General features: G+C 48.0%; 1 protein-coding gene across 2 annotated transcripts in view; it reads left to right on the top strand.

Moving 5' to 3' along the window:
* CFAP54 (cilia and flagella associated protein 54) overlaps positions 1–12,122 on the top strand; it is a 680,590-nt gene that overhangs the window by 85,413 nt on the left and 583,055 nt on the right. For both annotated transcript variants that reach the window (XM_075344744.1, XM_075344743.1), the window contains exons 9-10: positions 2,660–2,858; positions 11,457–11,555. In XM_075344744.1, coding sequence (XP_075200859.1) covers positions 2,660–2,858; positions 11,457–11,555 — 298 coding nt within the window. The remainder of the gene's footprint in view (positions 1–2,659; positions 2,859–11,456; positions 11,556–12,122) is intronic.

The following is a 12,122-nucleotide window of genomic DNA, read 5'->3' on the forward strand; positions in this document are numbered from 1 at the left end:
CAGTAGCTTGTCACCCTGCAGCGTCAGTGTGTGCCCGCAGTATCGGCAGCTTGTCACGCTGCAGCGCTGGCAGACACTGACACAGGCAGACACTGACACTGCACTGCAGGGTATCAGTGTCTGCCCGCAGTATCAGCAGCTTGTCACGCGGCAGCGCAGGCAGACACTGACCCCTGCAGTGCTGGCAGCCGCGGGGATGACGATCGCTGCTGTCAGGAGGTGAGATCATTACCTGCTGTGACGATCTCCTGCCTCCTGACGTCACCGCTGTCACTGCTGTCTATGCCCGTCTCGCGGGCGGCCCGAGACTGTCACTAGCGGTGACGTTACGGGCTCTCGCAATACTTCTGACAACGCGGCGGGCATAGAAGTCAGTGACAGCGCTGACGTCAGCAGTACAGGAGATGATCACAGCAGGTAATGATTTCATCTATGCTCCTGATGGCAGTGCTCGTCATCCCCTGCAGTGACCTGGGCTATTGATGTTAGCTCAGGTCACTGCATTGCTCTCCCAGCCAATGGGGAACATTCTGTTCTTCATTGACTGGGACAGCGACTATGGTATGGATCGCCGTGGGACACCCCCCCTTATTGGATTACGCCGGACGTGGAATTGATTGTTCTTTTCAATAAATTGGTTAAAGAGGGAATGTTTTGGGGAGTGTTTTTTCAAATAAAACTTTTTTTGTTGTCTATTTTTTATTTCTTACTGACTGGGTTGGTGATGTCGGGTATCTGATAGACGCCTGACCTCACCAACCCCAGGGCTTGATGCCAGGTGACATTACACATCTGGCATCAACCCCATATATTACCTCGTTTGCCAACGCACCAGGGCAACGGGATGAGTTGGGGCGAAGCGCCAGGATTGGCACGTCTAATGGATGCGCCACTTCTGGGGCGGCTGCGGCCTGCTATTTTTAGGCTGGGGAGTGTCCAATAACAGTGGACCTCCCTAGTCTGAGAATACCAGACCACAGCTGTCCGCTTTACCTTGTCTGGTGATCCAATTTGGGGGGGACCCCACGTTTTTTGTTTTAAATTATTTATTTAATGTAAAATAACAGCGTGGGGTGCCCTCTATTTTGGATTACCAGCCAAGGTGAAGCTGCCAGCTGTGGTTTGCAGGCTGCAGCCGTCTGCTTTACCCTAGCTGGCTACAAAAGATGGGGGGACCTCACGTCGTTTTTTTTTTAATTATTTATTTTATGGCTAAATACAAGGCTAAGCACCCTTTAGTGCCACATGAAAGTCACTAAAGGGTGCCAGCTTAGAATATGCAGGGGGTGGGACATTATATAGGTCTTTCTCATCTATCTATCTATTCATCTATCCATCTTTCACTCTATCCATTATCTGTCTATCGATTATCTATATTATTTATTGCAAAACCGCAGGGACCAACCTGCGGTAAATCCGCGGTAAATCTGCTGTAAATCCGCGGCAAATCCGCGGCAAATCCGCATGCGTTTTTCCCGCGGATTTTTCCGCAGGTGCGGAAATCTTCAACTCCCAGAAGTTTCTCAAGAAATTTTCTTGAGAAAAATCACTTTTCTAGTGCGCACAGAGCCTAAAGGGAACCTGTCAGGTCCAATATGCACCCAGAACCACAAGCAGTCCTGGGTGCATATTGCTAATCCCTGCCTAACCGTCCCTGTGCACACTAGCTTAGATAAAGAAATCTTTAGAAAAAGTATTTCTATAGATCTTTAATCATCTGCTAATGTGCGAGGGCACTAGTCCCCTGGGCGTTAGTTCCCCTGGCTAGTTGGCTCCATTAGCATGTTAGTATGTCACTGTGGGCGTGCTAACATGCTAATGATTACGCAGCATCACAGGATGATCTCACTCATCTCTCCACTGCGATTGCCACCCGACACTGGATTTCAGCTCAGTGTGCATGATCCTGCAGTTTCGGTCATGCGCACTATGAAGCCGGGTGTACGCGTCTGGGTTTCAAACTGAAGTAGTGCGCATGACCCAAACTCTGGGTCATGCGCACGAAGCTAAAATCCAGCGTTGGGCAGCGATGGCAGTGGAGAGGGGAGTGAGATCATCCTCTGACGCTGCATATTTATTAGCATGATAGCAAACCCACAGGGATGTACTAACATGCTAATGAGAGCGACTAGCCAGGGGAACTAACGTCCAGGGGCCTACTGCCCTCGCTCATTAGCATACGATAAAAGATCTTTAGAAATACTTTTTGTAAAGATCTCTTTATCTATGCTAGTGTGTACAGGGACAATTAGGCAGGGATTAGTAATATGCACCCAGAACAGCTCGTGGGTTCTGGCTGCATATTGCACCTGACAGGTTCACTTAGATCATAATCAGGTTATGATCCCTTTTTTGGACGTTTTTAAGTGTGGTGGAACTGTTGATCTGGAGCACTCAGGGGACAGGTGAGCTGAACATTTTTTTTGTATTTCCCAAAATACAGATGTACACCGTATTACTACAATATGGAAACACTGAATATATAAATGTGGAACTGCATTACTGCCATAGAAACTACGTAAAAAAATGGAGGTAGTTGGCGCACAAATTGGCCAATTCATGAGAACAGACCTACCACAATGCAGACCTACCAATACTATCTACAAAACTGTAAAATAAGCCACATTCTAAGAAATTACATCTGCTGTTTTATTCCCAGTTGCCGTGGCCTCGTACTAATACGGAGCGACTTCTGGTAGAGATGTTTGGAAACAATGCAGCCCAATTCCTCGCTATTGTTGAAGCGCTAACGGATAGCAATAGAAGAGTGTTGCAGGCTGGACCCCCGGTGCCTGATGAACTAGAAATACATGATGTGATTGCAGAGCTTTGTTTTGCTGGAATTGATATCCTTTCAGGTAATATGTGTCATTATTAAGGTTCCTAAAGAACTACTTTGGGCACCACAGAATACTCAGTCCTGCAGTCTGCTCTTAGCTCCGTAGATACTTAGATTTCTCACTATTCAAATCTTAACATGGAAACAAGAGAGTCCCAAGTCATTATGTAGGTGAAGGGATGCCCAGAGGTAATCTTTAAAGTAAATCACTATTGCACTGCACAAGAATTTAATTTACATGTCACATTTTTTGGCAGAATTGTATTTTTCATTTAATTAATGAACAAGCTGTATCCAATATTATCTACTTGCTATGACATATGGAATGTAAAAGTTTGTGCACCCCTGGTTAAAATTACTGTTATTGTGAACAATTAAAGGGTGCATATTGCTAATCCCTGCCTAACTGTCCCTGTATACACTAGTATAGATAAAGGGATCTTTAGAAAAAGTATTTCTAAAGATCTTTTATCGTAGGCTAATGAGTGCAGGGACTAGTCCCCTGGGTGTTAGTTCCCCTGGCTAGTCGGCCCCATTAGCATGTTAGTATGCCCCTGTAGGTGTGCTAACATGCTAATGAATGTGCAGCGTCACAGGATGATCTCACTCACCTCTCCGCTGCCATCGCGTCCGACGAGGGATTTCAGCTCAGTGCGTATGACCCAAACTCCGGTGTCATGTGCACTGAGCCGAAATCCAGTGTCGGGCTGCGATGGCAGCGGAGAGGTGAGTGAGATCATCCTGTGACGCTGCACATTCATTAGCATGTTAGCACACCCACAGGGGCATACTAACATGCTAATGGGGCCGACTGGCCGAGGAACTAATGCACAGGGGACTAGTCCCCTTGCTCATTAGCGTACGATAAAAAATCTTTAGAAATACCTTTCTGAAGATCTCTTTATCTATGCTAGTGTATACAGGGACAGTTAGGCAGCGATTAGCAATAGGCACCCAGAATCGCTTGTGGTTCTGGGTGCATCTTGGAGCCGACAGGTTACCTTTAAGCAAGGTGAAGATGAAATGGTCTCTAAAAGGCATAAAGTCAAAGGGAATCTGTAACCATGTTTTTGCTACCCCTTCAGAGAGCAGCAAAATGTAAAGAGACCATGATTCCTGCGATGTGTCACTGAGTGAGCTGTTTGCTGTTATTTTGATAAAATCAATGTTTTCTCTGCTGCAGATCTAGCAGTTATACAAAGCTCATAAATATGCTGGACTACCTGGCAGCATGCCAAGTAGTCCTCTAATGATAATCTCCTGCTGATTACACAGAACAAAACTACACTAAGCAGCCCAGTAAGTGAAACATCGCTAGAATCAGGATCTTTGCCCCTAGATTATGCTGCTCTCAGATTAGATGGCAAAAACCTGGTGACAGATTCCCTTTAAAGATGACATGTTAGGCAAAAAAAAAAATAATCTAGGCATGCTGGTTCAGTATGCCTTCAATTTTGAATAAATCCCCAACAGTGTCACCAGCAGAGCACTTCCACACCATCACACCTCCTCCTCCATGCTTCATGGTGGGAACCAACCATGTAGAGTCCATCCGTTCACCTTTTCTACAAAGACACGGTGGTTGGATCCAAAGATCTCAAATTTGGACTCATCAGACCAAAGCACAGATTTCCACTGGTCTAATGTCCATTCCTTTTGTTCCTTATCCCAAACAAGTCTCTTCTGCTTGTTGCCTGTCTTAGCAGTGGTTTCCAAGCAGCTATTTTACCATGAAGGCCTGCTGCACAAAGTCTCCTCTTACTAGTTGGTCTAGAGATGAGAAGGTGTGTCCAAACTTTTGGTCTGTACTGTATAATATATATATATATATATATATATATATATATATATATATATATATATATATATATATATATATATATATATATATATATATATATATGTATATATATTGTGAGACTGTGACCGGGGTTATCTATGACGGCCGGTATGTCTCGCCCCGGTTGTGCTCACTCCATGATAATCCACTATAGGGTTAATGCTGTTTTCCCTACAGGCTGAAGGGAGGGATAAATAGATTCAGGAACAAGGGCAGGTGTGCCGGGTGTGAGGGGGTGATCACATCTCCCTGAGTTCTCTGCCGGAAAGGCACCTATGTACTATTGTGAACTTTTTCTTTGGAATAAACCGTGTGCTGTGAACCTTGGTGCCTGGATCCGGTGTCTTCTGCAGCGCAGCCGACGACGCTACCTCACATATGGTGGAGAATGCGGGCATGACAGCCGGTGAGGTGTAGCATCCATCCCTGGTGACCCAGCTGCGCATGTCCTGGATTCGAGCGGCTATACTACAGCCCAAACCCGGCGACGCCATGGAGGACATACTAAAGCATTTGGCTCAGGCTAATGCACAGCAGCAACAGACCAATGCACACCTGCTCCAATCCTTGCAAATGCAGGAAAAAAAAATTCCAAGAACAGATGGATCAGGCCAATGCACGTCAGCAGCAATCCTTGCAAGTGCACCAAGAACAGATGGAGCAGGCCAATGCACGTCAACAGCAAGCCTTGCAATTGCAGGAAAAAAGGCACCAAGAACAGATGGTTCTCCTGGCCAAGTCGATCCGTGCCAGACCGGCAGCAACCACCCCGGGACCGGATGACGACGGCAGCGTCCGGAAAGCGGTGAGACAAGCGTTGCAAAAGATGACCCCGGGTGATGATGTGGAAGCGTTCCTGGCGGTGTTTGAGCGGGTGGCCGAGCGGGAAAAGCTGCCGACCCCGCAGTGGGCTGAGGTATTGTCGCCCTATCTGACGGGGGAACCCCAAAAAGCGTACCTGGACCTCTGTACCGAGGACGCCATTGACTATGTGACCCTGAAAGCCGAAATACTGGCTCGGTTGGGGGTGAATACCTATGTACGGGCTCAGCGGGTAAATCAGTGGTTCTTTGAGGAAGCCAAACCCGTACGCTCCCAGGCCTATGACTTGTTGCATCTTGTAAAAAAGTGGTTGCAGCCTGACACTCTGAGCCCGGCGCAAATGGTGGAAAGGGTAGTAGTGGATCGTTTTGTGCGCACTTTACCCGTCACCGTTCAACGGTGGGTCGGACAGGGTGACCCGAGTACCCTGGACCAATTAGTGTCCCTGGTAGAGCGGCATGTGGCTACGCAGGACTTGATACGGGACACTGAGACTTTGCGTACCGCCCGTCGGTCCGGTCCCTCCAAGCCTAGGGCCAAGGACCCACCGCTGACACCGGTGCGGGAGTCCGCTACCGTCCCGTCTGAAACCACACCCTCCATCCCTGAGGTCCGGAAAACTACGTACCCTAAACGACAACTCGTCAAGGGGGTGTCCTTCCCTATTAGATTTTGGCGGTGCCAGCGGGTGGGACATATGGAAGCCCAGTGTCCACTCACCCCGGAGCCCATGGATTGTGGGGTTACCCGGCGGGGTTCAATGTATGCTCAGGTGGTGTGTACCGCTGACCTGGTCTACCCAGAGACTGAGCTCCACTTGTGCCAAATTCAGGTGAATGGATGTCCGGTTACAGGCTTGTTGGATTCCGGAAGCTTAGTGACCCTTGTGCGATCAACCCTAAGGGCTAAAGTAAAGGCCACAGGACGTACCGTGGGGGTGGTTTGCATACATGGGGACCGCCGAGACTATCCTACGGGGATAGTCACCATCACAGCACCTTGCGGTCAGGTGCAACATGAGGTGGGACTTATTAATACTCTTCCCTATGATGTGATCCTAGGAAGGGATCTGCCCTATTTTTGGACTTTATGGAAGGGACCTCATAAGTCCCCTCAGATATTGGTCAGTCCGGGACCTGAGCCCTACAATCCTGAATCCGGGACGCCTGCCGTAGGGGTCCCCATGATAGGGACAGGATGTGAACCTGATAGGTCGCCCCTAGAGGTATTGGCAGGAGAGGCTGAGACGGTCGAGCCCATCCCGGAGTTGGAGGCGTCCCCGGATACGTTTGGGACAGCCCAACTCCAGGACCCTACATTAATACATGCCCGGAGTCGGGTGACAGTAGTTGACGGGGTGGCACAGCTGCCTGGTGCCCAGGTAAGATACCCCCATTTCGCTCTTAAGCAGGATTTACTCTACCGGGTAGATGAAATACGGGGCGTAGGGGTGGAGCAGTTGGTGGTGCCCCAGCCGTATCGCCGGCGGGTCCTCGACTTGGCTCATAAACACCTGATGAGTGGTCACCTAGGGGTCAAGAAAACGCAGGAGCGAATATTGCAAAGGTTCTATTGGCCCGGGGTCTTTGGGGAGGTAAAACGGTTCTGCGAAACCTGCCCGGAGTGTCAGCTTACCGCACCCCTGACCCACTTTCGCAGTCCGTTGGTACCGTTACCCATTATAGAAGTCCCTTTTGAACGGATAGGGATGGATCTGGTGGGGCCCCTCGTAAAGTCTGCTCGAGGGCACCAGCATATCCTAGTGATCGTTGACTATGCCACCCGGTAACCAGAGGCGATACCACTCAGACATACTGCAGCCAAGCTTATAGCTCGGGAGTTGTTTGCTGTGTTCTGCCGGGTGGGGTTGCCCAAGGAGATCCTTACGGATCAGGGGACCCCATTCATGTCTAAAGTGACCAAAGAGCTATGCCGGCTACTCCAGATCAAGCAGTTGCGTACGTCTGTGTATCATCCTCAGACGGATGGTTTAGTGGAACGATTCAATAAAACCCTTAAAACCATGCTCAAAAGGGTGATTTCCAAAGACGGGAAAGACTGGGATATGATGCTTCCCTATTTGATGTTTGCCATACGAGAGGTGCCACAGGCATCCACGGGGTTTTCGCCTTTTGAATTGTTATACGGGCGACATCCCCGGGGATTGTTGGACCTGGCAAAAGAAACCTGGGAGCAGGAGCCCACCCCCCATAAAAGTGTGATTGAACACATTTTGGGTATGCAGAACCGCATAAGCGCGGTCATGCCAATTGTGAAGGAGCATTTACAGGAGGCTCAGGCCGCGCAAAGCGGCCGCTACAATAGACAAGCCACCGTGCGGACCTTTAATCCCGGGGATCGGGTGTTGGTATTGATTCCCACGGCGGAGAGTAAATTCCTGGCTCAGTGGCAAGGCCCCTACGAGATAAAGGAAAGAGTCGGGGTGGTCAACTATAAAGTATTGCAGCCCGGTAGGCGGAAACCTGAACAAATATACCATGTCAACCTATTAAAACCTTGGCAGGAACGGGAAAGCCTGATGGCTGTTTTTTCCCCACCTCCCTCCTCTTCGGGTCGTTCACATCCGGCTCCAGCGACCTCCGGAGAGGACGAACCGGAAGTAAGGATTGGAGAAGCCCTCACCAAGACACAGAGGCGAGAGGCCAGACGGTTGGTTCAGCAGAACCCCGATGTCTTCTCCGAGCTGCCCGGTAGGACCAGTCTGATACGACATGATATTGTCACCGAGCCCCACCTGAAGGTACGCCTGAAGTCATACCGAGTACCGGAGGCTCGACGACAAGCCATATCGGAGGAAGTAAAGACAATGTTACGCCTGGGGGTCATCGAAAAATCCCGGAGTGAATGGGCTAGTCCGATTGTCCTAATACCAAAACCCGATGGCTCCTTAAGGTTCTGCAATGACTTTAGGAGATTGAACGAAATATCCAAGTTTGATCTCTACCCCATGCCCCGGGTGGATGAGCTGATTGATAGGCTGGGACAGGCGCGATATTTTACCACGCTCGACCTGACCAAGGGGTACTGGCAGGTGCCACTAACGGAGTCCGCCAAGGAGAAAACCGCTTTTGTTACGCCGGAGGGTCTCTTCCACTATGTTGTCTTGCCTTTTGGGTTACATGGCGCTCCGGCCACGTTCCAGAGGTTGATGGACTTAGTGCTGGAACCCCACCAGGCGTATGCATCAGCGTACCTTGATGACATCATTATTTACAGCTCCGATTGGCAGACTCACTTGGAACAGGTACAAGCGGTGGTGGACGCGCTTCGAACAGCCGGACTGACAGCCAATCCCAAGAAATGTGCATTGGGACTCACGGAAGCCCGCTATTTGGGCTACGTGATAGGCCAAGGAGTGATTAACCCCAAATTAACAAGGTTGAGGCGATCCAGAAGTGGCCTAGACCCCTGACCACGAAGCAGGTTAGGGCCTTCCTGGGTATCGTGGGGTACTACAGGAGGTTTGTAAAAGATTTTGCGGGACTATCAGCCCCCTTGACGGACCTTCTCAAAGGCAAGAAGTCCGTCATGGTGCACTGGACTCCGCAGGCCGAGGACTCCTTCCGGGCCCTGAAGGGGGTCCTGTGCGGACAGCCCGTTCTTGTAAACCCTGATTTCCGGAAGGAGTTCATAGTACAGACTGACGCCTCGGAGGTCGGCCTGGGGGCAGTGCTGTCTCAGGTGGTTCAGGGGGTGGAACACCCCGTCACCTTCTTAAGTAGGAAGCTCACCCCTCCCGAGCGGAATTATAGCGTAGTGGAGAAGGAGTGCCTGGCGATCAAGTGGGCCTTGGAGTCCCTACGCTATTACCTGCTGGGACGTCAGTTTCGCTTGGTGACGGATCACTCTCCACTGGTCTGGATGAGGTCCGCCAAGGAACGGAATGCCCGGGTTACCCGGTGGTTCCTTTCTCTGCAGAACTTCCGGTTTACGGTTGAACACCGGGCCGGTAGGTTGCAGGGCAACGCCGATGCCTTGTCCCGCGGCCCGTGTTTGATGGCAGGAGTTCAACCCCGCACGCTTGAACTGAGGGGGGGGTATGTGAGACTGTGACCGGGGTTATCTATGACGGCCGGTATGTCTCGCCCCGGTTGTGCTCACTCCATGATAATCCACTATAGGGTTAATGCTGTTTTCCCTACAGGCTGAAGGGAGGGATAAATAGATTCAGGAACAAGGGCAGGTGTGCCGGGTGTGAGGGGGTGATCACATCTCCCTGAGTTCTCTGCCGGAAAGGCACCTATGTACTATTGTGAACTTTTTCTTTGGAATAAACCGTGTGCTGTGAACCTTGGTGCCTGGATCCCGTGTCTTCTGCAGCGCAGCCGACGACGCTACCTCACAATATATATATATATATATATATATATATATATGAGTCGATGGCAGCGATTTGTGCCAATGCTGTATTTAATTGGCAGAGGATTGGCTAGATTTACATGGGCATCTGTGAGTAGGCTATGTCAGGACAGTGTTTAGCCTCATAATGTAAACTGTAATTTGGCCATTCACTGACAGTAAGCAATGATTTTAATGACTACTACCGGTGGTAAGTTTCAGAACATTTTATTATACAATCATTTAAACCTTTCGTCAAGTTCACATCACGTTTTTTCAGACGTCAGTGTCATTGTTGGGGTTTCCATCGGAAGCCCTGAATAACTGGATTCAGGCCTATCCACTGGGTCTTTGGACCACCTAAGGGTGGTCATCTGCACTTTTGTGACCATCTCAAAAAAGCAGACACTGTGGAAAACGAGGTCAGACAGCACAAAGTGACTCATCTGTTTCATTAAAGCCTATCAACCATTGGCGAATACTCCTGAATCCTGTTTTTCAAGGTTTCAGACGGAAGTCTCGATGAAGCCACTGACGCTTGGCAAAAATGTGATGTGAACATCATCTACTTCTACTCTCTTCATCCGCTAGTTGAAGCCAAGGAATTGGCACCATCTTTCATAACTCTTTTTGCCTTTAGTATTATTTGTATAGGTCTTATTTGTATAGGGATTACTGAGTTCTCTCAATGGCTCTTGATTGAATTATGAGTGCAAAGATCTTGTCCTTGTACTTAATAACTTAGTAATGTATTAGGTCCCAGAAGCTCCCATGTCATCTTGTGTTTAACTCAATAGTTCCTGTGTAGTCAAGTCATGAGTGCTACCTGAAAGGGGCTGGCTTTTTGAGTCATATCATTAACTAAGCCAGCCTCGTTCTCTGATATACAGTTCTTTGAAAAAGTATTCATACCCTGTGAACTTTTCACATTTTTTCACATCACACCCACAAATGTAAATGTATTTTATGGGGATTTTTCACTAAGTAGGAAGCATTTGTGAAGTGTAAAGGAAATGATACACAGTTTTCTAAATATTTTAAAAATCATAATGGTGACATGCATTTGTATTCAGCCTCCTTGAGTCAATACTTTCTAGGACCAAGTTTTGCTGCAATCACTGCTCCAAGTCTTTAGGGTTATGTCTCTATCAGCTTTACACATCTAGGGGCTGAAATTTTTACCCGTTCTTCTTTGCAAACACGCTCTACCTCAGTGACATTGAATGGAGGCGTCTGTGAGCAGCAATTTTCAAGTCTTGTCACAGATTCTCAATGAGATTTAGGTCTGGACTGTGACTGGGCCATTTTTCCTGAAGCTGACTTACATAGGAAAACCTTGTTGGGTGTGCCAATGTCTTAAAGATGTTGTGTGCACATACCCTAACACAGGAAAACAGTGTGGTTTCCAGCTTCTCATGTGTCTTTTATTTTCTGCATTGTGGTAGGTATGAAATATCACTACTTTGAATGATTTTGTTTGAGTTAATTACATGTCAAAAACCTTAAAATCCATTTTTTGTGCTAAATTCATGTCATTTTATTGTAAGATAAAATTGTAAATATGAAAGTCATTCTTCTAATTGTCACCTGTTCTAGGGGGAGGCAACAAAGGTGAACGGAACATGGGAAGTACCCCAGAAAGTGAGCTGGGTAAACTGCTGAAAGAGTCCTCACTACTGGAATTGGCAGTGGAGGGTGAGATTTAAAGTGTTTTTTGGTATATATCCGGGAGCTACATTGGGTTACATACACATATTATACATATTGTAGGGAATTGGCTCCAGAAGGCAATGGCAGGGATGCAGTAAAGAGGCACATACAGGTTTTCAGTCCAAAAAGTCAGTGTTTTACTCACACTGAAAACAAACATAAATGAACAGTCTTACTTTAGACAGGAATGTAAAGCAAAAGTCCATGTTGTCAAACAGCATAGCAAAGGTTCTGGAGGTGCCAGTCCATTCAAGTATATGATTCCTACAGACCCTGCTTCAGCTTTCCAGCCAAAACAACCACCACTTTGAGAAGTTCTGGCTGCCCATTTATGCTGTGCTAATCCTGCAGCTGTGCACCTCGGATGTTGCCCCAAAAGCCTCGAATGGCAGAGAAGGTCCAGGCCAGGTTTGACCTCCTTCACTGCTGCTCACCAGTGCAAAAGGCACTTTGTAGGTGGAATATATCTCCAATCTACCACCATACCCTTTACTGCGTCACAATATATATATATATATATATATATATATAATATATATATATATATATATA

The sequence above is a fragment of the Anomaloglossus baeobatrachus genome, chromosome 4 (assembly GCF_048569485.1).
Source record: "Anomaloglossus baeobatrachus isolate aAnoBae1 chromosome 4, aAnoBae1.hap1, whole genome shotgun sequence".
Taxonomy (NCBI): domain Eukaryota; kingdom Metazoa; phylum Chordata; class Amphibia; order Anura; family Aromobatidae; genus Anomaloglossus; species Anomaloglossus baeobatrachus.